At 45.0% G+C, this 27,565-nt stretch overlaps 1 protein-coding gene across 4 annotated transcripts in view; it reads right to left on the bottom strand.

Moving 5' to 3' along the window:
• Positions 1–9,696: 9,696 nt before the first annotated feature.
• Positions 9,697–27,565, bottom strand: part of rad54b (RAD54 homolog B) — a 111,852-nt gene continuing 93,983 nt past the window's right edge. For 3 of the 4 annotated variants that reach the window (XM_078397182.1, XM_078397181.1, XM_078397183.1), the window contains 3 exons: positions 22,528–22,594; positions 18,182–18,382; positions 9,697–12,126 (listed from right to left, as the gene is read on the bottom strand). In XM_078397182.1, coding sequence (XP_078253308.1) covers positions 11,906–12,126; positions 18,182–18,382; positions 22,528–22,594 — 489 coding nt within the window. In that variant the 3' untranslated portion in view covers positions 9,697–11,905. Of the gene's footprint in view, positions 12,127–18,181; positions 18,383–22,527; positions 22,595–23,136; positions 23,293–27,565 lie in introns of those variants that run through there. The other variant, XR_013547151.1, reaches the window with a different exon arrangement.

Raw genomic sequence — 27,565 nt, 5'->3', positions numbered from 1 at the left:
TCGTTCTTGCTCTAATTCTCTCTGATCTCTCTTCTGGTTTATATTAAGCAGATCTGATCAGAACAGGGCTTTTCCGTGATGTCACTAAACTCCAAGCTCCCCTGACACTTCATGGAAGTATAAACTAAGACCACAAATCTCCCCCTGTCTCCTCCCTCCCCTCCCCTCCCCTCCCTTCATTATCCCACTCTCAACACAAAACATCACCCATTCCTTCTCTCCAGAAACGCTGCCTGTCCCCACTGAGTTACTCCAGCATTTTGTGTCTCATCTTTGGAGAGAAAAACAAAACTTGTGTTTCTATTACCACTGGACGAAGCAAATAACGTCAGTTCACTCATTTCAGTTCACGGAAACCTTTAAGTCTTGATTTTTTTGTTCTTAAATCCGAACAATGCGGTTACGAACAGATTAAAACTCAATTTCCAAGCGTGGAAACTAATGTTGCAATTCCTCACTGTTGCAATCCAGCTTTGTCCCCCGATCCAGCGTCACCCAGCGCTGTCCCCTGTGCACATGCCCATTCCTTCACTGCACGTCCCCAGAAAGCTTTTCTTCTCCATTTCTAAACTTTCCAAACAAAATTAAACAAGTTCCACCCTCCAGCGCCGTGCCTTTAACCACGCTGCCTCAAGGGTCGGTTTTTTTACAGCGGTATTATGAATATTGACTTCTCTAACTTCAAGTAACCCTTGCTGTTCCTCTCTCCCTCCCCCTGCCCGTACTCTGACCAGTCTGACTGTGTCCCCCCCCCCCCTGATTAAAGTTTACCTCTGTATGCCTCGTTGTCATCTTCTCCTAGCTAACAATGATCTACATTTTTTATTGATAATCATCCGCTTTTGAAGTCTCCTTTTTACAACTAACACCTTCAGTGGACATTTTTTAAGGCAGAGATAGATTAGAGTCATCGAAGGTATTTATTCACAAGATGCTGGAGTAACTCAGCAGGTCAGGCAGCATCTCAGGAGAGAAGGAATGGGCGACGTTTCGGGTCGAGACCCTTCTTCAGTCATCGAGTCATAGAGTGATACAGTGTGGAAACAGGCCCTTCAGCCCAACTTGTCCACACCAGCCAACATGTCCCAGCTGCACGAGTTCCACCTGCCTGCGCTTGGTCCATAACCCCCCAAACCTGTCCTATCCATGTACCTGTCTAACTGTTTCTTAAACGATGGGATAGTCCCAGCCTCAGCTACCCCCTCTGGCAGCTTGTTCCGTACACCCACCACCCACTGTGTGTAAAAGTTACCTCTCGGATTCCTACACACCTTGAAACTATGACCTCTGGTCCACGATTCCCCTACTCTGGGCCAATCTATACCTTACTCTTCCTTATCTATGTCTCCCTCTACCCTGACTCTCAGTCTGAAGAAGGGTTTGCGGCACGGTGGCGCAACGGTATTGCTGGCTTACAGTGAATGCAGCGCCGGAGACCCTGGTTCGATCCCGACTGCGGGTGCTGTCTGTATGGAGTTTGTATGTTCTCCCCGTGACCTGCGTGGCTTTTCTCCGAGATCTACGATTTACTCCCACACTCCAAAGACGTACAGGTTTGCAGGTTAATTGGCTTGGTAAATGTAAATATTGTCCCTGGTGGGTGTAGGAGAGTGTTAATGTGCAGGGATCACTAGTCGGTGCGAACCCGGTGGGCTGAAAGGACCTGTTTCTGCGCTGTATCTCTAAACTAAACTAAACGAAATGGGTCTCGACCTGAAGTGTCACCCATTCCTTCTCTCCAGAGATGCAGCCTGTCCTGCTGAGTTACTCCAGTATCTTGTGTCTATCTTCGGTTTTACAGAATGGGAATGGGTGGGAAATCGGATTCAACCTCCCTCCCTCCTACCCTTAACTTTTTTTTCTTACAAACGTTTACAGATTCACAGCAGAGCAAAATCATATATAAAAGATCATCATTGCAACAATTCCAGTGTAAAGATGGACACAAAATGTTGGAGTAACTCAGCGGGACAGGCAGCATCTCTGGAGAGAAGGAATGGGTGACGTTTCAGGTCGAGACCCTTCTTCAGACTGAGAGTCAGGGGAGAAGGAGGCACAGAGATATGGAAGGGTAAGGTGTGAAAGTGAGAGATCAAAGGGGATGTAAGCTCAAGGAAAATGCAGAATAAATCATTGTTCGCTGGGGGGCAGTGACAACGAGGCATACAATGTAAAATTTCATCAGTAGGTCAGTCAGACTGGTCGGAGAACTAGGATGGGGGAGGGATGGAGAGAGAGGGAAAGCAAGGAAGGGGTACTGGAAGTTAGAGAAATAAAAACACATACCGCTGGTTTGGAAGCTGCCCAAGCGAAACCTGACGTGCTGATCCTCCAATTTGCGCTGGGCCACACTTTGACAGTGGAGGAGGCCCAGGACCGAAAGGTCAGTGTGGAAATGGGAGGGAGAGTTAAAGTGTTTTGCAAACGAGGTGCAAAAGTGATATTTATTCACTCTGAATTTTTCACATGAATTTTTTTGTTACAGTTGTTCAACATGACATTGAGGCTCCATTTGGAGTATTGCATAAGATTTTGGCCACCCTGCTATAGAAAGAATGTCTTTCAGCTGGAAAACATGCAGAGAAGGTCGACAAGGGTGTCGCCGGGACTCCAGAGCCTGAGCGGTAGAGAAAGGTTGGGCAGGCTAGGACTTTATTCCTTGGAGCGCAGGAGAATGAGAGGCGATCTGAAAGAGTATAAAATCATGAGGTGAATAGATTGGGTGAATCTTTCACCCAGAGTAGTGGGGAATCAAGAACCAGAGGGCATATAATAATATATTCCTTTGTTCATCCCACACTGGGGAAATTTACAATTTATAAGTTTAAGTTGAGAGGGAAAAGATTTAATAGGAATCTGAGGGGCAACCTTTTCACTCAGAGGGTGGTGGGTTTATGGAACAAGCTGCCTGAGGGAGTAATTGAGGCGGGTACTATAATAGCATTTAAAAGACATGTGGACAGGACTGTATATATATGATATGATATGATATATGGATAGGAAGGGTTTGGAAGGATATGGTTCTAACATGGGCAAGTGGGACTAGCTTAGATGGGGTATCCGATCGCATGGAATAGTTGGGCCAGTCATGTGTTTCCGTGCTGTATGACATTATGACCTCAAGTGATAATAGCACGTGAGGCATTCACTTCTGAATAGGCGGCATGGTGGCACGGTGGTAGAGTTGCTGCCTTACAACACTTGCGTCGCCTGAGACCCGGGTTCGATCCCGACTGTACAGGGTTTGCATGTTCTCCCCGTGACCGAGTGGGTTTTCTCTGAGATCTTTGGTTTCCGCACACACTCCAAAGACGTGCAGGTTTGTAGGTTAATTGGCTTGGTGTATGTGTAAATTGTCCCTAGTGTGTGTAGGGTAGCATTAATGTACGGGGATCGCTGGTCGGTGCGGACTCGGTGGGCCGAAGTGCCTGTTTCCACGCTGTATCAAGTTAGGAAAAGGGGACGTACAACGAGATCTTGGTGTCCTAGTGCATCAGTCACTGAAAGGAAGCATGCAGGTACAGCAGGCAGTGAAGAAAGCCAATGGAATGTTGGCCTTCATAACAAGAGGAATTAAGTATAGGAGCAAAGAGGTCCTTCTGCAGTTGTACAGGACCCTAGTGAGACCGCACCTGGAGTACTGTGTGCAGTTTTGGTCTCCAAATTTGAGGAAGGATATTCTTGCTATTGAGGGTGTGCAGCGTAGGTTTATTAGGTTAATTCCCGGAATGGCGGGACTGTCATATGTTGAAAGACTGGAGCGACTAGGCTTGTATACACTGGAATTTAGAAGGATGAGAGGAGATCTTATCGAAACGTATAAGATTATTAAGGGGTTGGACACGTTAGAGGCAGGAAACATGTTCCCAATGTTGGGGGAGTCCAGAACAAGGGGCCACAGTTTAAGAATAAGGGGTAGGCCATTTAGAACTGAGATGAGGAAAACCTTTTTCAGTCAGAGAGTTGTGAATCTGTGGAATTCTCTGCCTCAGAAGGCAGTGGAGGCCAATTCTCTGAATGCATTCAAGAGAGAGCTAGATAGAGCTCTTAAGGTTAGCGGAGTCAGGGGGTATGGGGAGAAGGCAGGAACGGGGTACTGATTGAGAATGATCAGCCGTGATCACATTGAATGGCGGTGCTGGCTCGAAGGGTCGAATGGCCTCCTCCTGCACCAATTGTCTATTGTATCTCTAAACTAAACTGCACTAATTATTCAGTTGGGATATATTTCGATGCTGTAAAGATGCACGTTAATCACCAGGGCTGACCAGAAAGTGCCCCAAGGCATTTCATTAAAAGTTACGAATCTGTGGAGATAGACCTGGTGGATGGAGCGAAGATGCTTCTCTTTGTGGGACATTGGGAACCGATGGACATCAACTCAAGGTAACAGGGCAGGGGTGAGAATCTTTGATTCCTCTCTAAAGTCATAGACCCATACAGCGTGGAAACAGATTACTGATTGTGGATGATCGGCCATGATCACAATGAATGGCGGTGCTGGCTCGAAGGGCCTAATGGCCTCCTCCTGCACCTATTGTCTATGTTTCTATGTTTCTACCCACGCGGTCACAGGGAGAACGTACAAACTCTGTACTGACTTCACCCGTAGTCAGGATCGAACCCGGGTCAGAGTTTGTATGTTCTCCCTATGACCGTGTGGGTTTTCTCTGGGTGCTCTGGTTTCCTCCCACACTCCAAAGACAATTAATCTAGCTAATTGGTGGTTATTTGGCTTCGGTAAAAATTGTAAATTGTCCTTAATGTGTCGGATGGCGTTAGTGTACTTGTGAAAGGCTTGGATAGAGTGGATGTGAAGAGGATGTTTCCACTAGTGGGAGAGTCCAGGACTAGAGGTCATAGCCTCAGAATTAAAGGACGTTCTTTTAGGAAGGAGATGAGGAGAAATTTCTTTAGTCAGACAGTGGTGAATCTGTGGAGTTCTTTGCCACAGAATGCTGTGGAGGCAAAGTCAGTGGATATATTTAAGGCAGAGATAGATAGATTCTTGATTAGTACAGGTGTCAGAGGTTATGGGGAGAAGGCAGGAGAATGGGGTTTGGAGAGATAGATCAGCCATGATTGAATGGCGGAGCAGGCTTGATGGGCTGAATGGCCTAATTCTACTCCTATCCCTTATGACCTTATGTACGGGTTGATCCCTGATCGGCGCGGACCCGGTGTGCCGAAGGACCTGTTTCCGGTCTTTATCTCTAACGTCTAAAGATCACAGTGACACCACCCAGTGCTCCTTCTTGGTTTCCATGCATGCCTAATCTCAGTTGTTGATAATATGTAACTTATTTATCTTCCATTGTGATGCACTTGGTGGGTGATGTAACCCTTGATTAGCTAGCATCTGTTAGGTAACAGGTTATTTTCCAGACTCACACATAAAGAATGTGACTTGGGTAGATATTAAGTTTGCTCTCATCTGTGAATCTAAACTCACGACCCACCCGGGACCGGATGCACAAACAGAAAAGTCGTCTTGGTGATTCTCATTGTAACTCGTTCTCACCTAAGCCCCACAGCTAACAATGGCCTGCTTCCTTTATCGTTGTTACTTTTTTTGCATAACTTATCTCTCCATAATCGCCGTCTACATCTCCCGTTTCCCTTTCCCCTGACTCTTGATCTGGAGAAGGGTCTCGACCCGAAACGTCACCTGTTCCTTTTCTCCAGAGATGCTGTCTGACCGGCTGAGTTACTCCAGCATTTTGTGCCTATCAAAAGAAAATCAGGGCTGGGAATAGTGTGAGTGACTAAATAATGGCATTCAGTGTGAAGTAGTCCCTTCCTTTTGAGTATCAAGAGAATCCAGAGTATTTAATTGTCTTAAGTACCAACGACGGAACGATGAAATTCTTCCCTGCAGCACACAACACAATAAATTAATAACCACAATACTTGTGCAAAAAAAACCTTGGTCCCTATTGCAACCAAATACAGTCCATAGGGTATTTATTCACAAAGTGCTGGAGTAACTCAGCAGGTCGGGCAGCATCTCGGGAGAGAAGGAATGGGTGACGTTTCGGGTCGAGACCCTTCTTCAGACTGATGTCTGAAGAAGGGTCTCGACCCGAAACGTCACCCATTCCTTCTCTCCCGAGATGCTGCCCGACCTGCTGAGTTACTCCAGCATTTTGTGAATAAATACCTTCGATTTGTACCAGCATCTGCAGTTATTTTCTTATAGTCCATAGGGTCATAGTTGATGTTAGTGTGTCATACATAAATGTTGACCATTTTGTACTACTTGTAACAATTAACCCTTGCTCTCAGTCTGATTGACTCTCGTTCATAGGTTCTAGGAGCAGAATTAGACCATTCAGCCCATCACATCTACTCCGCCATTCAATCATGGCTGATCTATCTTTACCCCCCCCCAACCCCATTGTCCTGCCTTCTCCCCATAACCCCTGACACCCGTACTAATCAAGAATTTAATCAAGACTCATTAAACACTCTTCACCCCTTTGAATTTAGATCTTTATAAACCATTGTCAATATCCCACAACTCCATACAAACAGCACTCATAGTCCTGATTTAAAAACCCGGGTCTCCGGCGCTGTGAGGCAGTAGCTCTACTGCTGCGCCACCGTGCCACCCAGTTGCATTCAATATTGAGTCAGATTGCATGGTCCCCACATGGAAGACTTGGCGCTACTCCTCGAAGAACTACTATCTTCCATGACCAGCCTAATTTTTACTCCCTCCGGTCCAGTCGCCATCTTTCATCCTAAACAAAAGGAGGGCATGGATAGGGATTGTTCAGCAAATATCATAACTAATTCAAATATATAAGTACACTCTATCAGATGATGCTGATCTCTGAGTAAAACCATCTACAATGATGTCTGCAACTCTGAACACCATGAACCAAAGCGTTACTTAAATTACAAAGTCTCAAAGCAGTTACAACACTTACACAAGCAGGTAGGAGGGCCCTTAAGTTTTCGTACTTATGTAGTAAAGTCTTAAAATATAATTTTACTCAATAGTAATAAATATTGTTTTTACATATGGACTATTAATTTTTTTGCCACTCTTTTTTGGTATTAGGAATTTTATTGTGGTTTTTACCAATAGTGATGGGGGAGAGTTGCTGCCTCACAGCGCCAGAGACCCGGGTTCAATCCTAGGTGCTGTCTGCATGGGATTTCTACGTTCTCACTGTGACTGCCTGGGTTTTCTCCGGGTGCTCCGGTTTCCTCCCACATTCTAAAGACCACCAGGTTTGTAGGCTAATTGGCTTGGTAAATTGCCCCTAGTGTGTGCGGGATAGTGCAAGTGTACAGGGATCGCTGGTCGGTGCAGACTCGGTGGGCCGAAGGCCAAACTAAAAAATGGTGGGTTAAGCCAAACTTGGATTAGTTTATTCTCCCCCATATTTAATCTCCTCGGGAGAAATTGATTCATAACGTATGTAAAAATGTCTCCAATGGTATAAGCAGCCCACTGGTCTCTTCGCCTAAATCACGATTAATTGTTTGCAAATTCTGATAGGTAAAGTTGCCATGAGGTTTAGATTAGTCTTAGTTTATTTTAGTTTAGAGATACAGCATGGAAATAGGCCCTTCAGCCCAACGAGTCCGCGCCGACCAGCGATCCCCGCACATTAACACTACCCTACACACTAGGGACAATTTACATTTATACCAAGCCAATTAACCTACAAACCTGTACGTCTTTGAAGTGTGGGAGGAAACCGAAGATCTTGGAGAAAACCCACGCAGGTCATGGGGAGAATGTACACACTCCGTACAGACAGCACCCGTAGTAGTCAGGATCGAACCCAGGCCTCTAGTGTTGTAAGCAGCAACTCTATCGCTGCGCTACCATGCCATCCTAGTCAAACTTGTTTAAAGACAATATTTCCATGCACTCTTTTTAAATGGAACATACATGGTAATCAGATGCATAAGTGCTAACATTTATATTGTTTTTCTTGATAGCTCATGAGTACTGATAATATTTGTTACAACCAGATGTTTACCTGGCTATGGTATGCTATCTCCTACATAGATTGGCCAATAAAGAAAATGTTTTTCTTTAAAAAAGCAGAGACGATCTTTATCCTAATTGAAAACAAATTCTTGATATAGAACAGCTTGAACATAAACAACATGAACTTCAATTTTTACGAACATAAATGAGCATATATTTAATGTGTAGATAGACACAAAAAACTGGAGTAATTCAGCAGGTCAGGCAGCATCTTTGGAGAAAAGGAACAGGTGACGTTTCGGGTTGAGACCTTTCTTCAGACTGAGAGTCAGGGGAAAGGGAAACGAGAGATATAGACGGTGATGTATAGAGCGATATAGAACAGATGAATGCAAAAGGTAACAATGATAAAGGAAACAGACCACTGTTAGCTGTGGGCTAGGTGAAAACAAGTTACAGCCAATGGAACTCACCAGGACGACAGTGAAACTAGTACAGCGACTAGGGTGGGGGAGGGACGGAGAGAGAGGGGATGCAAGGGTTACTTGAAGTTAGATAAATCAATATTCTATACTGCTGGGTTGTAAGCTACCCAAGCAAAATATGGGGTTCTGTTTAATGTGTTTGGAAATAGTAAAGCATCATTGTGAGCAGTGTTTGGGCCCAATATCTGAGGAAGGATGTGCTGGCGTTGGAGACGGTCCAGACGAGGTTTACGAGAGTGATTGAGGTTATCATATGATGAGCGTTTGATGGCACGGGGCCTCTCTACTCGCTGAAGTTTAGAATGAGGGGGGAACCTCATTGAAATGTACTGAATAGTGAAAGGCCTGAATAGAGTGAATGTGGAGAAGATGTTTCCACTAGTGGGAGAGTCGAGGACCAGAGGCCACAGCCTCAGAATAAAAGGACGTACCTTTAGAAAGGAGATGAGGAGGAATTTCTTTAGTCAGAGGGTGGTGAATCTGTGGAATTCATTGCCATAGAAGGCTGTGCAGGTCGTCAATGGATGTTTTCAAGTCAGAGATAGAAAGATTCTTGATTAATGCCGGTGTCAGGGGTTATTGGGTGAAAGCAGGAGAATGGAGTTTAGAAGGAAAGCTAAGTCAGCCATGATTGAATGGCGGAGAAAACTTGATGCCCCGAATGGCCTCATTCTGCTGCTAGAACTTATGGAGCATACTGTCTGTTAAATGTATCTGTTGTGCGGTAACATATATCATGAACAAGTGTGAATATTGTCCAAAGAGAAGGCCACTTCTTATCTGTGGTTTATTCTATATTAGACTCCTGTGTATCGGCGAGACCAAGTGCAGGCTGGGCGATCGTTTAGCTGAACTCTTATATTCAGTACGCGATATCCCGGTTGCCAAACATTTTAAGTCCCCTTCCCATTCCCACACTGACCTCTCTGCCCTGAGTCTCCTCCACTGTCAGTGGGAGGTCACACGCAGATTGGAGGAACAGCGTATTTCGCTTGGGCAGCTTAAAACCCAGCGGTATGAACGTTGATTTCTCTAACTTCACATAACCCTTGCATTCCCTCTCCCTTGTGTGGAGTGTGGGATGAAACCGGAGAAAACCCATGCGGTCATTGGGAGAACGTACAAACTCTGTACAGACAGCACCCGGTCAGGATGGAACCCAGGTCTCTGGTGCTGTAAGGCAGCAAATCTACCTCTGCGCCACCGTGCCACCCCAGAAAGCAAGCATTTTACTTCAACAAGTTTATTTAACGCCTGTTTCAAAAGAAATGCCACAAACGGCCACAAAAGAACTCATGTGCATAACATAATACAAGTCATTTATTACAATGTGGGCACCAGATTTGATGGGAATCTAGCCAACCACCTGCATTCAGACCAAGAGAGTACGTGTGTTCGGATGCCAAATATCTTGCTAAGTTGGAATGCAACAATGCAAACCAGATTTTGTTCAGTTTAGAGAAACAGCGCGGCAACAGGCCCTTCGGCCCACCGAGTCCGCGCCGACCAGCGATCCCCACACATTAACACTATTCTACACACACTAGGGACAATTTTACATTTACACCAAGCCAATTAACCTACAAACCGATACGTCTTTGGAATGTGGGAGGAAACCGAAGATCTTGGAGAAAACCCACGCAGGTCATGGGGAGAACGTACAAACTCCGTGCAGACAGCACCCGAAGTCAGGATCGAACCCGGGTCTCTGGCGCTGTAAGGCAGCAACTTTACCGCTGTGCCACCGTGCCACTGAATATCAAAGCTTGGGAAAGATAGGTCAAGGCTATCTGCATTTACAGAAATTATTACGTTTTTTTCACTACCCCAGATGAGGGGGTAAATTAGGAGCCAATGGGAACATTAATCTCCAGAGATCGTCACTGCCTGTTAGCTGCATGCAAGGAAAAGTGCATTGGATTCACTCAGTCATTGTCGGTGACATTCAAAATATGACAGGTTCTTTTCTTTGGCGGCTGTGATTCATTTCTGAGCCTGTGCTTTTATTCTGTCCAGGGTAGAGGGAGCTGGGGGAAAGGGCCAGGCTGTCGTACAAAGCTCCACGTAACCCGGGTCAAATTGTTCATTTGTCACTTCTCACGCCTGTAATAAGCGCGACGGATCTGAGAAATGCTTTAAATCAATGCCGTTGAAGGATGTGTAGGAAGGAACTGCAGATGCTGGTTTACATCGCAGATAGACACAAAATGCTGGAGTAACTCAGCGGGACAGGCAGCATCTCCAGATGGAAGGAATGCTGTCGCTTCGGGTCGAGACCCTTCCTCAGTCTGAAACATCAACTTGTGGCGGTGCCCGGGGGCTAGGCCACTCCCTTGGTCATTCCCCTCGGCACTGAGTGGACAGGGGCGATTAGGCCACTCTCTGGCTCCCTGGGACAGAGTGGTCTGGGGCTACGGGGTTTGCTGGAAGGGGCTAGAGTTTGACTCGTGCGGGTGACTGAGTGAGTGAATGTTCAGATACTGTATTAAAGTTATTGTTACTTCTTACCTGGCGTCTGGCCTGATTCCTGTCGCGTCCAGACCCACTACAAACTATTCCTTCTATCCAAAGATGCTGCCTGACCCGCTGAGTTACTCCAGCATTTTGTGTCTATCTTTCATTGAAAGATGTTTTTGGTACACACAAAAGGAAAGTTTATTTTGTATCTGAAAGGACTCAAAGTGCTGGAGTAACTCAGCAGGTCAGGGTCATCTCTGGAGAACATGGATAGGTGATGTTTTGGGTCGGGACCCTTCTTCAGACTCCTTGTTATCCAGAGATGCTGCCCGACTTTAGCTCCCTGAGTTACTCCAGCACTTTGTGTCATTTTGTGGAAACCAGCATTTGCAGTTCCTAGTTCCTTATTTCGTATCTGCCCAGGCTGATGAACACCAACATTGTGTACCTATTCACAGCCGTGATGAACAACATTCAAAGTCTGAAGACAGACACAAAAAGCTGGAGTAACTCAGCGGGTCAGACAGCATCTCTGGAGAAAAGGAATAGTTCACGTTTTGGCTAAAGATTTGCTGGTCTTCAATAAGATCCCCCACAATCTTCTATACTCAAAGAATGGAGAAAAGGAAGAGGTGGCCTTTTGGGTCAGGACCCTTCTTTAGACTCCATGTTCTCCAGAGATGCTGCCTGACTCAATGAGTTACTCCAGCACTGTGTCATATTGTGGAATCGTGGTGTTCAAACTGAAGAAGGGTCTCCACCCAAAAGTCACCAATTCCTTTACTCCAGAGATGCTGCCTGTCCCGCTGAGTTACTCCAGCTTTTTGTGTCTATCTTCGGTTCACACCAGCATTTGCATTTCCTTCCAGTAACTTCCTAAAGGTCCCATGGACTGAGGTCAGGATAGAGTAAATCCACCTTCAGACAGAATTTACCAAGCCTCTAAGTGAAAGTCAGCAAAATTAGAAGAGATTCTCCATTGCAGGTATGTGTACCCTTTCCTATTTTTTCCTCAATTGATTACATTCTGTGATTTTGTCGTGTTCTGAAACATAAAGGTTATATTTTCCTTTGCTCTCTCAAGATAAGGATCGGGGAAGTCTTGAATTTCTCCCGAGTAGTGTTTCCACTGCATGAGTTCTGACATAGAGAGGTTGTCCTTGGAATCGACCGTTTCTGAATTCCAACCCAGTTGACAGGTTCTAGCCGACGGAGACTTTTTAGCGTTGCTTGCTGCAAGGAAAATAAACAATTCATTGACATAAAATTCCTTTCTAGATACATTCTAAAAAACCTTTCCACTAGTTTCCACTAATGGGAGAGTCTAGGACTAGAGGTCATAGCCTCAGAATTAAAGGACGTTCTTTTAGGAAGGAAGAATTTCTTTATTCAGAGGGTGGTGAATCGGTGGAGTTCGTTGCCACAGAAAGCTGCGGAGACCAATGGATATTTTTAAGACAGAGATAGATAGATTCTTGATTAGTGCGGGTGTCAGAGGTTTTGGGGAGAAGGCAGGGGAATGGGGTTAGGAGGGAGAGATAGATCAGCCATGATTGAATGGCGGAGTAGACTTGATGGGCCGAATGGCCTAATTGTACTCCCATTCGTTATGACCTTATGAACCTTCGCGCTACAAATGGGCGGCATGGTGGCACAGCAGTGGAGTCACTGCCTTACAGCGCCAGAGACCCGGTATTCGATCATGACTACGGGTGCTGTCTGTACAGTGTTTGTACGTTATCCCTGTGACTGCATGGTGCCTCAGTTTCCTCCCACACTCGAAAGATGTACAGGCTTGTAGGTTAATTTGGCCTCGGTAAAAATGGAAATATCCCTCGTGTGTAGGATAGTGCAAGTGTACGGTGATCGCTGGTCGACACGGACTTGGTGGGCAGAAGGGCCTGTTTCCACGATGCATCTCTAAACTAAATCTGATGGTTAAAACTGGCATCATTCACCCATTGAACGTACCATGTTTTCATCAAGTGTTTCTTTGGTAGCTAAAGCTTTGTTAGATTAATTGATTGATTGAACGATACACCATTTAAAGCATGCCCTCGATCTCCTGTTCACACTGGATCTATGTTATCAGAGGGCATGGCCTCAGAACGAAAGGCTGTACGTTTAGAATGAACATGAAGAATTTCTTTAGCCAGAGGGTGGTGAATCTTTGGAATTCATTGCCACAAACAGCTGTGGAGGCCGTGTCATTGGGTATTTTTAAAGCAGAGATTGACAGGTTCGTTAAGGGTGTCAAAGGTTACAGGGAAAAGGCAGGAGAATGGGGTTGAGAGGGAAAAATAAACCAGCCATGTTCATATGGTGGTATAGACTTGGTGGGCCGAATGGCTCAATTCTGCTCCTTGGACTCATGAATCTTAGGAAATGTTCATTAAATAAATCAGGCAAATTAAAAATAAGAAGTCACACATTGAGATAATAATATAATAATAATAATAATAATATTCATTTATTGTCATTGCAACGAGTACAACGAAATTAAAAAATAGCCAATCCTGACGGTGCGTACAAACATATATGCAATAAATGCAAAAACAAATAAATACATAAATACAATTATATTAAGTACAAGATTTTTTAACGGTGTTGCCTAGTGCAAAGGTAGTGTTCAGTTCTCGTATGGCCCTGGGGTAAAAACTGTTCTTAAGTCTGTTTGTTCGGGATTTGATCGACCTGAAACGTCGACCAGAGGGCAGATGAACAAACAGACGGTGGCCGGGGTGGGATGGATCTTTTATTATTTTGCCTGCTCTACTGAGGCAGCGTAGGCTGAACAGGTGCTCCAGGGAGGGCAGTGAGCAGCCGATGATCTTCTGGGCCGTCGTGATGACCCTCTGAAGGGCCTTCCTGTCCTTTTCTGAGCAGTTGGCATACCATGTGGTTATACAGTATGCCAGCACACTCTCGATGGAGCAGCGATAGAAGGACAACATGAGCTTCTCCTGCAGGTTGGTTTTCCTGAGGATCCTCAGGAAGTGGAGTCTCTGCTGTGCCTTCTTTACTGTGGTGATGGTGTTGGTAGACCAGGTAAGATCCTCTGCGATGTGCGTACCCAGGAACCTGAAAACGGGTACCCTTTCCACACAGACCCCATTGATGTAGAGTGGGTCGTATTCTACACTGGTTTTTCTAAAGTCAATTATAAGTTCCTTTGTTTTGGAGGAGTTCAGGACCAGATTGTTCACTGAACACCATGCTGCCAGCCTTTGGATTTCATCCCTATAGGCTGTCTCATCTCCTCCTGAGATGAGTCCAACCACAGTCGTGTCATCCGCGAACTTGATGATGGTGTTGGTGGGATGGGTGGGGGCGCAGTCGTGAGTGTAGAGGGAGTAAAGGATGGGGCTCAACACACAGCCCTGTGGTGAGCCGGTGCTCAGTGTAATGGTGGAGGAGAGGTGAGGGCCTATTTTGACGGTCTGGGGGCGGTTGGTCAGGAAGTCCTTGATCCATTGGCAGATGGTTTGGGAAAATCCAAGGTCGGAAAGTTTGGTGACCAGTCTGCTCGGGATGACCGTGTTAAAGGCAGAGCTGAAGTCGAGGAAGAGCATCCTCACATAGCTCCCCTGGTGTTCAAGGTGGGTCAGTGCAGTGTGAAGAGCAGTGTCGATGGCATCCCCTGTAGACCTATTTGCTCTGTAGGCAAACTGGTGTGGGTCGAAGGTGGGTGGGAGGCTGGCTTTGATGTGCTGCAGGACCAGTCTCTCGAAGCACTTTAGGTTAACATTCTGTATGCTCCCAACTAAAGTAACTGGTTATCTATCTCCTTCCCCACAGCCAACAATGGGCCATTGTGGGCTCCACCACTCCGTGATCATCGTTGCTTTTGTCTCTGGCGCTGTAAGGCAGCAACTCCACTGCTGTGCCACCATGCCGTTCATTTGTTCTAACATATAGAAACATAGAAAATAGGTGCAGGAGGAGGCCATTTGACCCTTCGAGCCAGCACCGCCATTCATTGTGATCATGGCTGATCATCCACAATCAGTAACCCGTGCCTGCCTTCTCCCCATATCCCGATTCGGCTAGCCCCTAGAGCTCTATCTAACTCTAAGTGACGTCCATTTCTCTCGTTTCCCTTTACCCTAACTCTCAGTCTGGAGAAAGGTCACGACCCGAGACACCGCCTATTCCTTTTCTCCAGAAACGCTGCCTAACCCGCTGAGTCACTCCAGTTTTTTTGTGTCTTGCGTCAAAGTAAAGGGAGGATTGTTGGGCTGCACGTGGACATTTTAAGCACTGCTCTACAGCCGCCCGCCTGCGATTGTCAGATCCAACTTGTGTGGTATACTTTATATGATAGCTTTGACCTCTTAAACAGCATAATATCAGATGATAATCCTTAGAACATAACAGTTTCACTCTCAGCCAAATACTGAACTGACCACTAAACTTTCCAGTTCTCTACCAGTTATCATTTGAAGAATTCTGTTTTGAACAGCACAAAACCCTAGAAATGTGAGAACATAGAACTGCACAGTACAGGAATAGATGCCTCTAGTTTCCCCCTGCTCTGAGGGGTCTCAACCCAAAACTTCACCTGTACCTTCTCTCCCGAGATGCTGCCTGACCTGCTGAGTTGCTCCGGCATTTAGCATCTATCTTCGGTGTAAACTAGCATCTGCAGTTCCTTCCTACGCGGGAAGAGGCCCGATGGCCCACATTGTCCATGCCGAACATTATGCCAAGTTAAATTAGGGTTTTTTTATGCCCACACATGATCCATATCATTCATTCCTTGCATATCCATGTGCCTATCTAAAAATCCTCTTAAATGCCGCTATTAGTTCCGGCCTGTCTCCACGCTGTATCTCTAAACTAAACAACGCTGGAAAATAACTTGGCTGGCATGTTGGTGCAGAGATAGAGTTGCTGCCTTACACTGCCAGAGACTCGGGTTCCATCCTGATTACGGGTGCTGTGTGTACGGAGTTTACACGTTCTCCCCGTGACATGCGTGGGTTCTCTCCGGGATCTTCAGTTTCCTCCCACACTCCAGACGCACAGGTTTGTAGGCTAATAGGCTTGGTATAATTGTACATTGTGCCTAGTGTGTTTAGGATAGCGTTAGTGTGCGGAGATCGCTGGTGGGCGTGGACTCGGGCCTGTTTCCGTGCTGCATCTCCAAACCAAACCAACACTGACACTGAGGCAAATTGCACTCATAAATGTCCAGACCAATAGCTGATGAGTGGGACTTCTACAGGTAATGGGTTCAAACACTTCAAAATATGTACACGTGATTTTACCCGTAACTTTTTTTGTTTTGGATTTAACTTTGGTTTTAGAGATACAGCATGGAAACAAGCCCATGCCGACCATCTATCACCCATTCACACTAGTTCTATGTTATCACACTTTCTCATCCACCCACTTACTACTAGAAGCAATTTACAGAGGGCCAATTAACCTAATCACCTTCACGCCTTTGGGACGTGGGAGGAAACCGGAGCAACCGGAGGAAACACACGCAGTCACAGGGAGAACGTGCAAACTCCGTACAGACAGCGGTCGAGGTCAGGATCAAACCCGGGCCTCTGGCGCTGTGAGGCAGCAGCACCACCAGCTGTGTAGAAATAAATGTGGCACCCTTGAATTTCGAGGCAACTATCTGTAAATGTTAACGGAATTGATCAATTGTGGCATAATGCAATTTTCAAATAAAATATTCATAAATTATACTGACATTAAGGCAGCTATATCTTCAGCTGCCTAGGGCACAGATGCTGAAATTTCATTATCATACCTTTCAGTCTTCCTTAAGTTGAAAGCATTCTTTAAAGCCTGCCGCACTAGTCCCGATATCTCTTTGGTGAGTGTAAGATTTAATTTGATATTGCTCCTATTGCAGTAGAGCTGCTGCCTTACAGCGCCAGAGACTCGGTTTTGATCCCTGACTACGGGTGCTGTCTGTATGGAGTTTGTACGTTCTCCCCGTAACCGCGTGGGTTTTCTCCGGGTGCTCCGGTTTCCTCCCACACTCCAAAGATGGACAGGTTTTGTAGGTCAATTGGCTTGGTGTAAATGTAAAATTGTCCCTGGTGTGTGTGTGTGTGTGTGGGTGGGTAGCGTTATTGTGCGGGGATTGCTGGTCGGCGTGGACTCGGTGGGCCAAAGGGCCTGTTTACGCGCTGTGTCTTTAAAGTCTAAAGCTGCATGATGCGTTTTCCTTTAGCAACTGCTATTTAAATACAGCTCAATGAGATTGTTCAAGATTTCTCACACAGTAATGTTCCAGATGTTTATCGTTAAGTCAAAAGAGGAGCTAAGTAGCAATCGGGAAAATAATGGAAAGTAAAGCCAGATGTCTCAGCTCAGACCAGTTCCTTACATCTGACCACTGGGATAAAGCAATTCATGCCAATTGATCTATTCTGACACGAGGACATAACAGTTGACAAGGTCACGTGCATCAACTCTGAGCAAGGAACATCGTGGTTCAGAGTGCTGGAGTAACTCAGCGGGTCAGGCAGCATCTCTGGGGAACATGGATAGGTGACGTTTCAGGTTTGGACAAAGGGTCAGTAATAGAAACAAAGAACTGCAAATGCAGGTTCATACCAAAGATAGACACAAAGTGCCAGAGTAACGAAGCGGGTCAGGCAGCATCTCTGGAGAACAAGGGTCAAGAGACAATGGGTCCCGACCCAAAACGTCACCTATCCATGTTCTCCAGAGATGCTGCCCAACCTGCTATGTCGTTTTGTGTAAAACCAGCATCTGCAGTTCCTTACTTCTACCTTTTGAACATCCTGGTATGCCAGATACGAAAGATATAGAAACATAGAAAACAGGTGCAGGAGGTCATTTGTCATTTGTGATAATGCTGATCATCCACAATCAGTAACCCGTGCCTGCCTTCTCCCCAAATCCCTTGATTCCGCTAGCCCCTAGAGCTCTATCTAACTCTCTTTTAAATTTATCCAGTGAATTGGCCTCCACTGCCTTCTGTGGCAGAGAATTCCACAAATTCACAACCCTCTGGGTGAAAAGGTTTTTCTCACTTCAGTTTTAAATGGCCTGCCCTTTATTCTTAGACTGTGGCCCCTGGTTCTGGACTCCCCCAACATTGGGAAAATTTTTCCTGCATCCAGCTTGTCCAGTCCTTTCATAATTTTATGTTTCTATAAGATCCCCTCTCATCTAAATTCCAGTGAATACAAGCCTAGTCTTTCCAATCTTTCTTCATATGACAGTTATTAATTTGCTCTTTTATTCGTATCTATCTAACATCTGGTTTGCAACTTCATCGTGGCTCACTACGTACCTGGCAGCTCTCCATTACTCAAGCAGTCGCAGGAGAGGAGATCGTGGGTAAGACAATCGGAGCCTTCATCTAATTGAAAAAGATTTCTAAGTTCTTCCAGTGAAAAGCTGGCGTGCTGTCTCTTCGTCTTCATGTCCACCACAGTCCCGGACAAACTCTGCTTACTGATCTGCCTTTGATAAATTTTCTCTTCTATGGTCCCTGAATAGACGAAAAAGTTGTTTAGTTGCACACCAATCATTCTTTAACACAACTCCTCTGTCTCTGTTTTTTTTAACCAAATGAACCAACAATGTTAAATCATTGTGTGAGAAGGTACTGCAGATGCTGGTTTAAACCGAAGATACACACAAAAAGCTGGAGTCATTTAGCTGGAGTAAATAGGAGACGTTTCGGGTCGAGACCCTTCTTCAGCACTGGGTCCAGTCTGAAGAAGGGTTTTGACCCGAAACATCACCCATTCCTTTTCTCCAGAAATGCTGTCTGACCCGCTGAGTTACTCCAGCTTTTTGCGTCTATCTTCAATATCTTCAAGCGTCTTTGAGTTTTTAGAAAAGCGCTATACAAATGTAATGCATTATTATTATTATTATTAAATAATCTTGATCAAACGGAACTCCGAAGCAACATTGATTCACATGTAAATTCAAGTTTACAGGATGGGACACATTTGTGGAATTAGACAATAGACAATAGGTGCAGGAGTAGGCCATTCGGCCCTTCGAGCCAGCTCCACCATTCAATGTGATCATTCTCAATCAGTAGCCCGTTCCTGCCTTCTCCCCATACTCCCTGACTCCGCTATCCTTAAGAGCTCTATCTAGCTCTCTCTTGAATGCATTCAGAGAATTGGCCTCTACTGCCTTCTGAGGCAGTGAATTCCACAGATTCACAACTCTCTGACTGAAAACATTTTTCCTCATCTCCGTTGTAAATGGCCTACCCCTTATTCTTAAACTGTGGCCCCTGGTTCTGGACTCCCTCAACATTGGGAACATGTTTCCTGCCTCTAAAGTGTCCAACCCCTTAATAATCTTATATGTTTCGATAAGATCCCCTCTCATCCTTCTAAATTCCAGTTTATATAAGCCTAGTCGCTCCAGTCTTTCAACATACGACCCAGCCATTCCGGGAATTAACCTAGTAAACCTACGCTGCACGCCCTCATTAGTTATAGATTACTCTAGCCAAGGGACAAAGCTGACCCTGTGGATCATAATGGCATCTTATGCACAGCAAGTTTGGGTGATTCCATCAAGGTGCTATATCTGGAGAGACACAAAGTGCTGGAGTAACTCAGCGGATCAGGCAGCATCTCTGGAGAAAAAGGATGGGTGACATTTCGGGTCAGGACCTTTCTTCAGGCTGAAGAAGGGTCTCGACCCAAAACCTCACCTTTCCTTTTTCTCCAGAGATGCTGCCTGACCCACTGAGTTACTCCAGCACTTTGTGTCTATCTTATCCTTGAAGCCAGTTAGTTCTCCAATAATCCAAATATCTCGTCAAAAAAAGTTGCCGAATTATTAATGACTTCAGTTTAGAGATATAGCATGGAAACAGGCCCTTCACCCAACCAAGTCAACGCCGTTCATTATGCACCCGTTCACACTAGTTCTATGTTATCCCACTTTCTCATCCACTCCCTACCTCCCTACACACTAGGGGCAATTTACAGAGGCCAATTAACCTACAAACCTGCACGTATTTGGGATGTGAGAGGAAACCAAAGCACCTGGAGGAAACCCACGCGGTCACAGGGAGAATGTGCACACGGACAGCACCTGAGGTCAGGATTGATTCACAAAATGCTGGAGTAACTCAGCAGGTCAGGCAGCATCTCGGGAGAGAAGGAATGGGTGACGTTTCGGGTCGAGACCCTTCTTCAGTCTGAAGAAGGGTCTCGACCCAAAACCTCACCTTTCCTTTTTCTCCAGAGATGCTGCCTGACCCACTGAGTTACTCCAGCACTTTGTGTCTATCTTATCCTTGCTGCCTGACCTGCTGAGTTACTCCAGCATTTTGTGAATAAATCGATTTGTACCAGCATCTGCAGTTATTTTCTTATACTACCTGAGGTCAGGATCCAGCTCAGGTTTCTGGTGCTCTGAGGCAACAGTTTTAATTCCGTTTTTTTTTGTTTTAGAGATACAGTGCGGAAACAGACCTTTTGGCCCACCGTGTCCGCACCAACCAGCGATCCCCGCACTATCCTACACACTAGAGACAATTTACAATTTTACCAAGTCAATTAACCTACAAACCTGTACATCTTTGGAGTGTAGGGGGAAAGCACAGCACCCGGAGAAAACCCACCCAGGTCACGGGGAGAACGTACAACGTACGGACAGCACCCATAGTCAGGGTGGAACCCGGGTCTCTGGCGCCCTGAGGCAGCAACTCTACCGTGCCGCCCTAAAGTACTTCTACCAACTGCGGCACTGTGCTGCCTAAGCTGATTTTGGTTTATAGAAAGAACCCGGTACAATAACAAAAAACATCATCAAAAGAATAGTTAAACATAGCAGTGAAAATACTGTCTTTATTTTAAAACAATAACATGATTTTGAAGAAATAACATAGATGTTATAATTATTAAATTATTAAAGTATTGGATTTAAACTGTTCTAATCAGTTTAGTATAAATGTAACCACAAAATAAATCAGTTTTAAATGCAAGTTCACCAATTCCATAAAGCCAATGAAAAGTCAGTGAGAGACATGGAAAATCTGAGTAGGTCATGACGTGATATAAAATTACAATTTACAAAGGAACTTGGCGATTACTGATGGCACGCCAGCCTAGTTCAAATCTGCATCTGAATGACTTTAGGGTGGCACAGCGGTAGAGTTGCTGCCTTACAGCGCTAGAGGCCTGGGTTAGATACTGACCACAGGTGCCCTCTGTAGGGAGTTTGTACGTTCTCCCCGTTACCTGCGTTGGTTTACTCCGGGTGCTCCGGTTTCCTCCCACATTCCAAAGACGCACAGGTTTGTGGGTTAGTTGGCTTCGGTAAAATTGTAAATTGTCCCTAGTGTGAAGGATAATGCAAGCGTGCGGGGATCGGTGGTCACTGCGGACTCGGTGGGCCAAAGGGCCTGATTCCGCGCTGTATCTCCAAACTAAACTAAAACTAAAAAGGTTCCTGATGTGATGGAGTTGCATCTACTAGCAAAAGGGCAGAGACAGATAGGGATATAAACGTGTCTACATTTTCTAGTGATTTGTGGAGGTGGAAAATGGTGTTCATCGCGAAACTCCGACCATACATCACCTGCTAAAAATAACGGACTGGATTTCTGTAAACAGCCAATCCTTTCCATTTATAATTCAAATCTTGTATATTTATTAGAGCAGAGAACACTACAAAGTTTCTTTCATGGTATTTTGGTTAAAAGGTTTCTAAATTTTGAAACTGTTTAGACACGTGGAATGAAATATGTCCAATTTAATGTTCTTGTTTATCTGTTCATGTTGCAAAAAAAACATGCCATCTTGTGGCTGTCTAATCCAACTGATGTTATACAACAGGAATGATTTATTCTAGTTGTAACAATTCATTCTCCTGATAGTCAAGCAAACATAACCTCTCGACATAGACACAAAGTGCTGGAGTAACTCAGCGGGTCAGGCAGTATCTCTCAGGAGAAAAAAGATGAAAAGGACAAAGAACTTCTCAACAACTGTGGCACTGTGTCACAGTGATAGAGATGCTGCCTTACAGCGCCAAAGACCCAGGTTCGATCCTGACTACGGGTGCTGTCTGAACGGAGTTTTGTACGTTCTCCCCGTGACCTGCATGGGTTTTCTCCGGGTGCTCCGGTTCATATGAGTTTATAATCAATTTTAAACGTTTTGGGAATCTACAATATTAAAGGGTATCACCCAAAGATGAGCAGATGGAGTCAGAGCAAAAATTGCCAGGATCTCACTGAAGGCAGAAAAGCCTCATGAAGCTTAATTCCCAACTTTCCCACCTACTTAATAATAAAACTTACAGCAGCACGGTGGCGCAGCGGTAGAGTTGCTGCCTTACAGCGCCAGAGACCCGGGTTCCATCCTGACTGCAGATACTGTCTGTACTGAGTTTGTACGTTCTCCTTGTGACCTGCGTGGGTTTTCGCTGGGTGCTCCGGTTCCCTCCCACACTCCAAAGACTACAGGTTTGTATGTTAATTGGCTTTGGTTAAATTGTAAATTGTAAATCGTGTGGAGAGGATAACGTTAGTGTGCGGGTTGGCGCGCACTCGGTGAGCAGAAGGGCCTGTTTCCGCGCTGTATCTCTAACATTAAAACTAAAATATCCAGTATCTGAGATAAGTGATATAATACAACTCGATGAACAAACCTGTAGTTAGTAGTCTGTAAATGTGCACAGGCCTCCTCTGACCGTCCCTCCATATTCTGGCCATCGCCTTCAGAAACAGAAAAACACAAATAATTATTCAAACTCATGTGTAGTCTTATTGAAAATTGCATCCTGAATTTCAAATCACAATTGGCACTCTTTTTCTGTTATGTTTAATCAGTTCACACACGCACACAGGATCTGTAATACATAGTGACATTGCTCATGGATTTCGATTTAGTTTCAAATGTGCCCACATTTTAAACACAAAACGTGTCAGTGTAGTAAATATTTAGGAAGAGAAAACACTTCAAAAGTACACAGACTTCTGTCTGGTGGAGTGGTCGATGCCTGACAAATGAAATTTAGTAAAGAAATGTGCAAACTGGTATATTTTGGAGCAGGGAAAACATTTTTAGTTTTTATTTAGTTTAGTTTCTTGTCATGTGTACCGAGGTAGAGCAAAAAGCTTTTGTCCAATATGTCATTTTTAGCTTAGAGATAGAGCGTGGAAACAGGCCCACCGACCAGCGATCCCTGCACATTAACGCTACCCTACGCACACTAAGGACAATTTTACATTTACACCAAGCTAATTAACCTACAAACCTGTACGTCTTTGGAGCTTGGAAGGAAACCGAAGATCTTGGAGAAAACCCACGGAGGTCACGGGGAGAACGTACAAACTCCGTACAGACAGCGCCCGAAGTAGTCAGGATGGAACCCGGGTCTCTGGCGCTGTAAGGTGGTAGCTCTTCTTGCCGCCTTTTTGTACAATTTTTCAGTTTGTGGAAGAAAAGAGAGATATGGGTATGCTTGTGCTCATATCTTTGACAGTGGTAAATGATTTATAAAATAGCACATGGGAACCTAGATACACACAAAATGCTGGAGTAACTCAGCGGGACAGGCAGTATCTCTGGAGAGAAGGAATGGGTGACTGATCAGTCTGAAGAAGCGTCACCCATTCCTTCTCTCCAGAGATGCAGCCTGTCCCACTGAGTTCCTCCAGCATTTAGTGTCTATCTTCGATTTAAACCAGCATCTGTAGTTCCTTCCTACACATGGGAACCTAGGTTTATACCAAAGAATGTATCGCAATGAAAGCCAGGAAGTGATACTCTGGAGAAGTACATTTAAAGTACGGCAGGAAAACACTGAAGAGGCTTTTGAAGAGATTTACTGGAATTAGTGAATGTAGTTTCACATGTAAACTAGAGAAACAGGAGAACAAAGGCGCAAGGAGAGACTTGACGGAGCGTTTATATTTGTGAAAAATTCAGAGTAAATCATGAGAAGCTATTTCCAATAGCCGAAGGATAAATAATTGAGGGGATACAGATTTGAAGTGACTGTTCAAAGAACCAGAGTTGACAAGCAAAATAATTCATTTTTTCATGTTATAGTTAGCATCTGGGGCAGCACAGTGGTAAAGTTGCTGCCATGCAGGTTAATGTTCTGGTTAATACTTGCCGTTAATCATGCAGAGATGAACATCCCCTCAACAAAAGTAAGAGCCACTCAACAGCCCAAGGGCGGCACGGTGGCGCAGCGGTGGAGTTGCTGCCTTACAGCGCCAAAGACCCGGGTTCGATCCTGACTACGGGCGCTGGCTGTACGGAGTTTGAACGTTCTCCCCATGACTGCATGGGTGTTCTCCATGGGTTTCCTCCCACACTCCAAAGACGTACAGGATTGTAGGTTAATTGGCTTTGATAAAATTGTTAATTGTGCCTAGTGTATAGGATCGTGTTCGTGTACGGGGATCGCTGGGCAGCGCGGACTCGGCGGGACTTGAAGGGCCTGTTTCCTCGCTGTTTTTTAAATCCTCAGTGTCGCGGAGAAAAAACAAGTCAAGGGGTCAATCTAAAAATAATAGCATCGATTTCATGGGCCAAATGACCTCATTTCTATACTATTATTCAACGATTCCCCCCCCCACCCCCAACAGCATTTATCTTTTGGATTGCCCTTAAGGATATAAAACCTGCTGCCTTTAAAATGCAATAACCAAAAAGTAAGAGGAATACTTATGCCTGCCCCAATTGGGATTGGTATCTACAATGGGAAATGATTGAGGAGCAATAGGGATGGGTAGATACACAAACAGTATACAAAATATGTATAACGATAGTGAGTTTTCTTATATCCATTTTAGCATTAAATGGATCACCCAAGCTTTTACAGCACAGCATAATACACGTGATGTAGTAAAATGTCTCCTTCTATTTACTCCTCCTCTCTTGGTAACAATTAAGTTGTTATTGCACCTAAAAGGACCAATTGGCATATCAGTTTAGATTTGTTTACTTTGGAGATGCAGCGCGGAAACAGGCCCTTCGGCCCACCGAGTCCGCGTCCACCAGCGATGCCCACACACTAACACTATCCTACACACACTAGGATCAATTACAATTTTACCAAAGGCAATTAGCTCCCAACCCTGTACGCAGGTCACTGGGAGAACGTACAAACTCCGTACAGACAGCACCCGTAGTCAAGATCGAACCCGGGTCTCTGGCGCCATATGGCAGCAACTCTACCGCTGTGTCACCCTGTCCTACGCTTATTTCTATGCTCTTGCCATGAAACATAACAAATAGAAGCAATAAAGCTTTTCACTGTACCTCGGTACACATGACAATAAACTAAACTAACTAACAAGAGTAAGCCACTTGATCCCTCTTGCCTGTTCCACCTCTCAATACGATCACAGTTTCTTGGTTCCTCAATGCTACTTTCCAATATATCCCTTAACTCCCTCAATACCTACAAGGAACCACACTGATGTAGCAATCAAGGTCAAACTATTTATTTCTTTTCACCATTGAAATATTAATAATTATAGGTATTCGGTTTTCAAATATAAACAAATGAACTAAAATTCACTAATTGCATTTTTATTGCATATAGTTGAATATATGCCACGAATAACAGTCCAAAACAACTATTCAAAAAATGCATTAAGATTCACAACAGGATTTGGCAGTTATTTTATACTACGATCATTGTTTAAATTACAGCACGGTTTCTGAACTCAAGAGTCAAGGCTTTAAACAAACTCACACACTTGATGTTTCTGCACTCCTCTCACAATCACTGAGGTTGAATAAGAAGAAACATAGAATTAAGCCTATTTTTACCCTGAAATTATTGAGGGTTTGAATTATAATGATAGGCTGGGTCTTTCGAACTTGGAGCATAGGGGGCTGAGGGGTGATCTTATAGAGAGGTATATCATTTAATGAGGAGGAATCGGATTAAGGTGAGAGGGTAGACACAAAAAGCTGGAGTAACTCAGCGGGGCAGGCAGCATCTCTGGAGAGAAGGAATGGGTGATGTTTCGGGTTGAGACCCTTCAAATGACACCTATTCCTTCTCTCCAGAGATGCTGCCTGTCCCGCTGAGTTACTCCAGCTTTTTGTGTCTATCTTCGGTTTAAAGCAGCATCTGCAGTTCCTTCTTACACATTAAGGTGAGAAGGGAAGGATTTAAAAGAGACTTGAGCAGCAGCCTTTTCAGAGGGTGGTGCGTAAATGTAATTAGCTGCTGCTGTACATGGTAGCGGTGGCTACAATTTATTTTATAGATACTGCGCAGGAACAGGTCCTTCAGCCCACAGAGTCCGAGCCGACCAGCGATCACCCCGTATACACCAGCACTATCCAACACACTGGGGCCAATTTACAATCTTTACCAAAGTAATTTAACCTACAAACCCGTACGTCTTTGGAGTGCGGGAGGAACAGTTTAAGAATAAGGGGTAGGCCATTTAGAACGGAGATGAGGAAAAACCTTTTCAGTCAGAGAGTTGTAAATCTGTGGAATGCTCTGCCTCAGAAGGCAGTGGAGGCCAATTCTCTGAATGCATTCAAGAGAGAGCTAGATAGAGCTCTTAAGGATAGCGGAGTCAGGGGGTACGGGGAGAAGGCAGGAACGGGGTACTGATTGAGAATGATCAGCCATGATCACATTGAATGGTGGTGCTGGCTCGAAGGGCCGAATGGCCTACTCCTGCACCTACTGTCTATTGTCTAAACCAGAGCACCCAGAGAAAACCCACCCGGTCACGTGCACAAACTCCGTACAGATGGCACCCCTAGTCAAGATTGAACCTGGGTCTCTGGAGCTGTATGGCAGCAACTCTACCGCTGCACCACCTTGCCACCCCTCAATTTTAAAAGAAAGTTAGATAAGTCCATGGATAGGAAAGGCTTGGAGAGATATGGGCCAGGTGCAGGCCAGGGGGGCAGGTTCCACTCGATAGGCATGGATATAATGTGCCAAACTGCCAGCTTCTATGTTTTATAGCTCGATGACTATGATACACTGTTCGTAAGCTATGAATCATAAAAACTTCAGACTCATATATGAAGTGGTTTATTAACTATATACTACAACCATATTCTCGGCCATATTTCATCTCCACCTAAACGGACACAAAAGATCGACACAAAATGCTGGAGTAACATCTGTGGAGAAATCTGTGGAGAATAGGTGACATTTTGGGTCGAGACCCTTCTTCAGACTGAGAGACTAGGATCTCGACCTGAAGGGGCTCAACCTGAAATGTCACCTGTTCCTTTCTTCCAGAAATGCTGCCTGACCCGCTGAGTTACACCAGTATTTGGTTTAGTTTAGTTTAGAGATACAGTGCGGAAACAGGCGCTTCGGCCCACCGAGTCCGCACCGACCAGTGATCTCCGCACATTAACACCATCCTACACACACTAGGGACAATTTACACAGACACCAAGCCAATTAACCTGCAAACCTGTACGTCTTTGAAGTGTGGGAGGAAACCGAAGATCTCGGAGAAAACCCACACGGTCACGGGGAGAACGTACAAACTCCGTGCAGACAGCACTCGTAGTCAGGATCGAACCCTGGTCTCTGGTGCTGCAAGCGCTGTAAGGCAGCAACACTACCGCTGCACCACCGTGGCCGCCCGAAGATTTTGTCTCCATCTTCGGAATAAACCAGCATCTGCAGTTCCTTCCAACACATCTTTCAACGACATTGATCTGAAGCATTTCTC

Source organism: Rhinoraja longicauda, chromosome 4 (assembly GCF_053455715.1).
Source record: "Rhinoraja longicauda isolate Sanriku21f chromosome 4, sRhiLon1.1, whole genome shotgun sequence".
Taxonomy (NCBI): Eukaryota; Metazoa; Chordata; class Chondrichthyes; order Rajiformes; family Arhynchobatidae; genus Rhinoraja; species Rhinoraja longicauda.
Note: the sequence above shows the minus strand (reverse complement) of the source record. Positions and strands in the feature narration are given on the sequence as shown.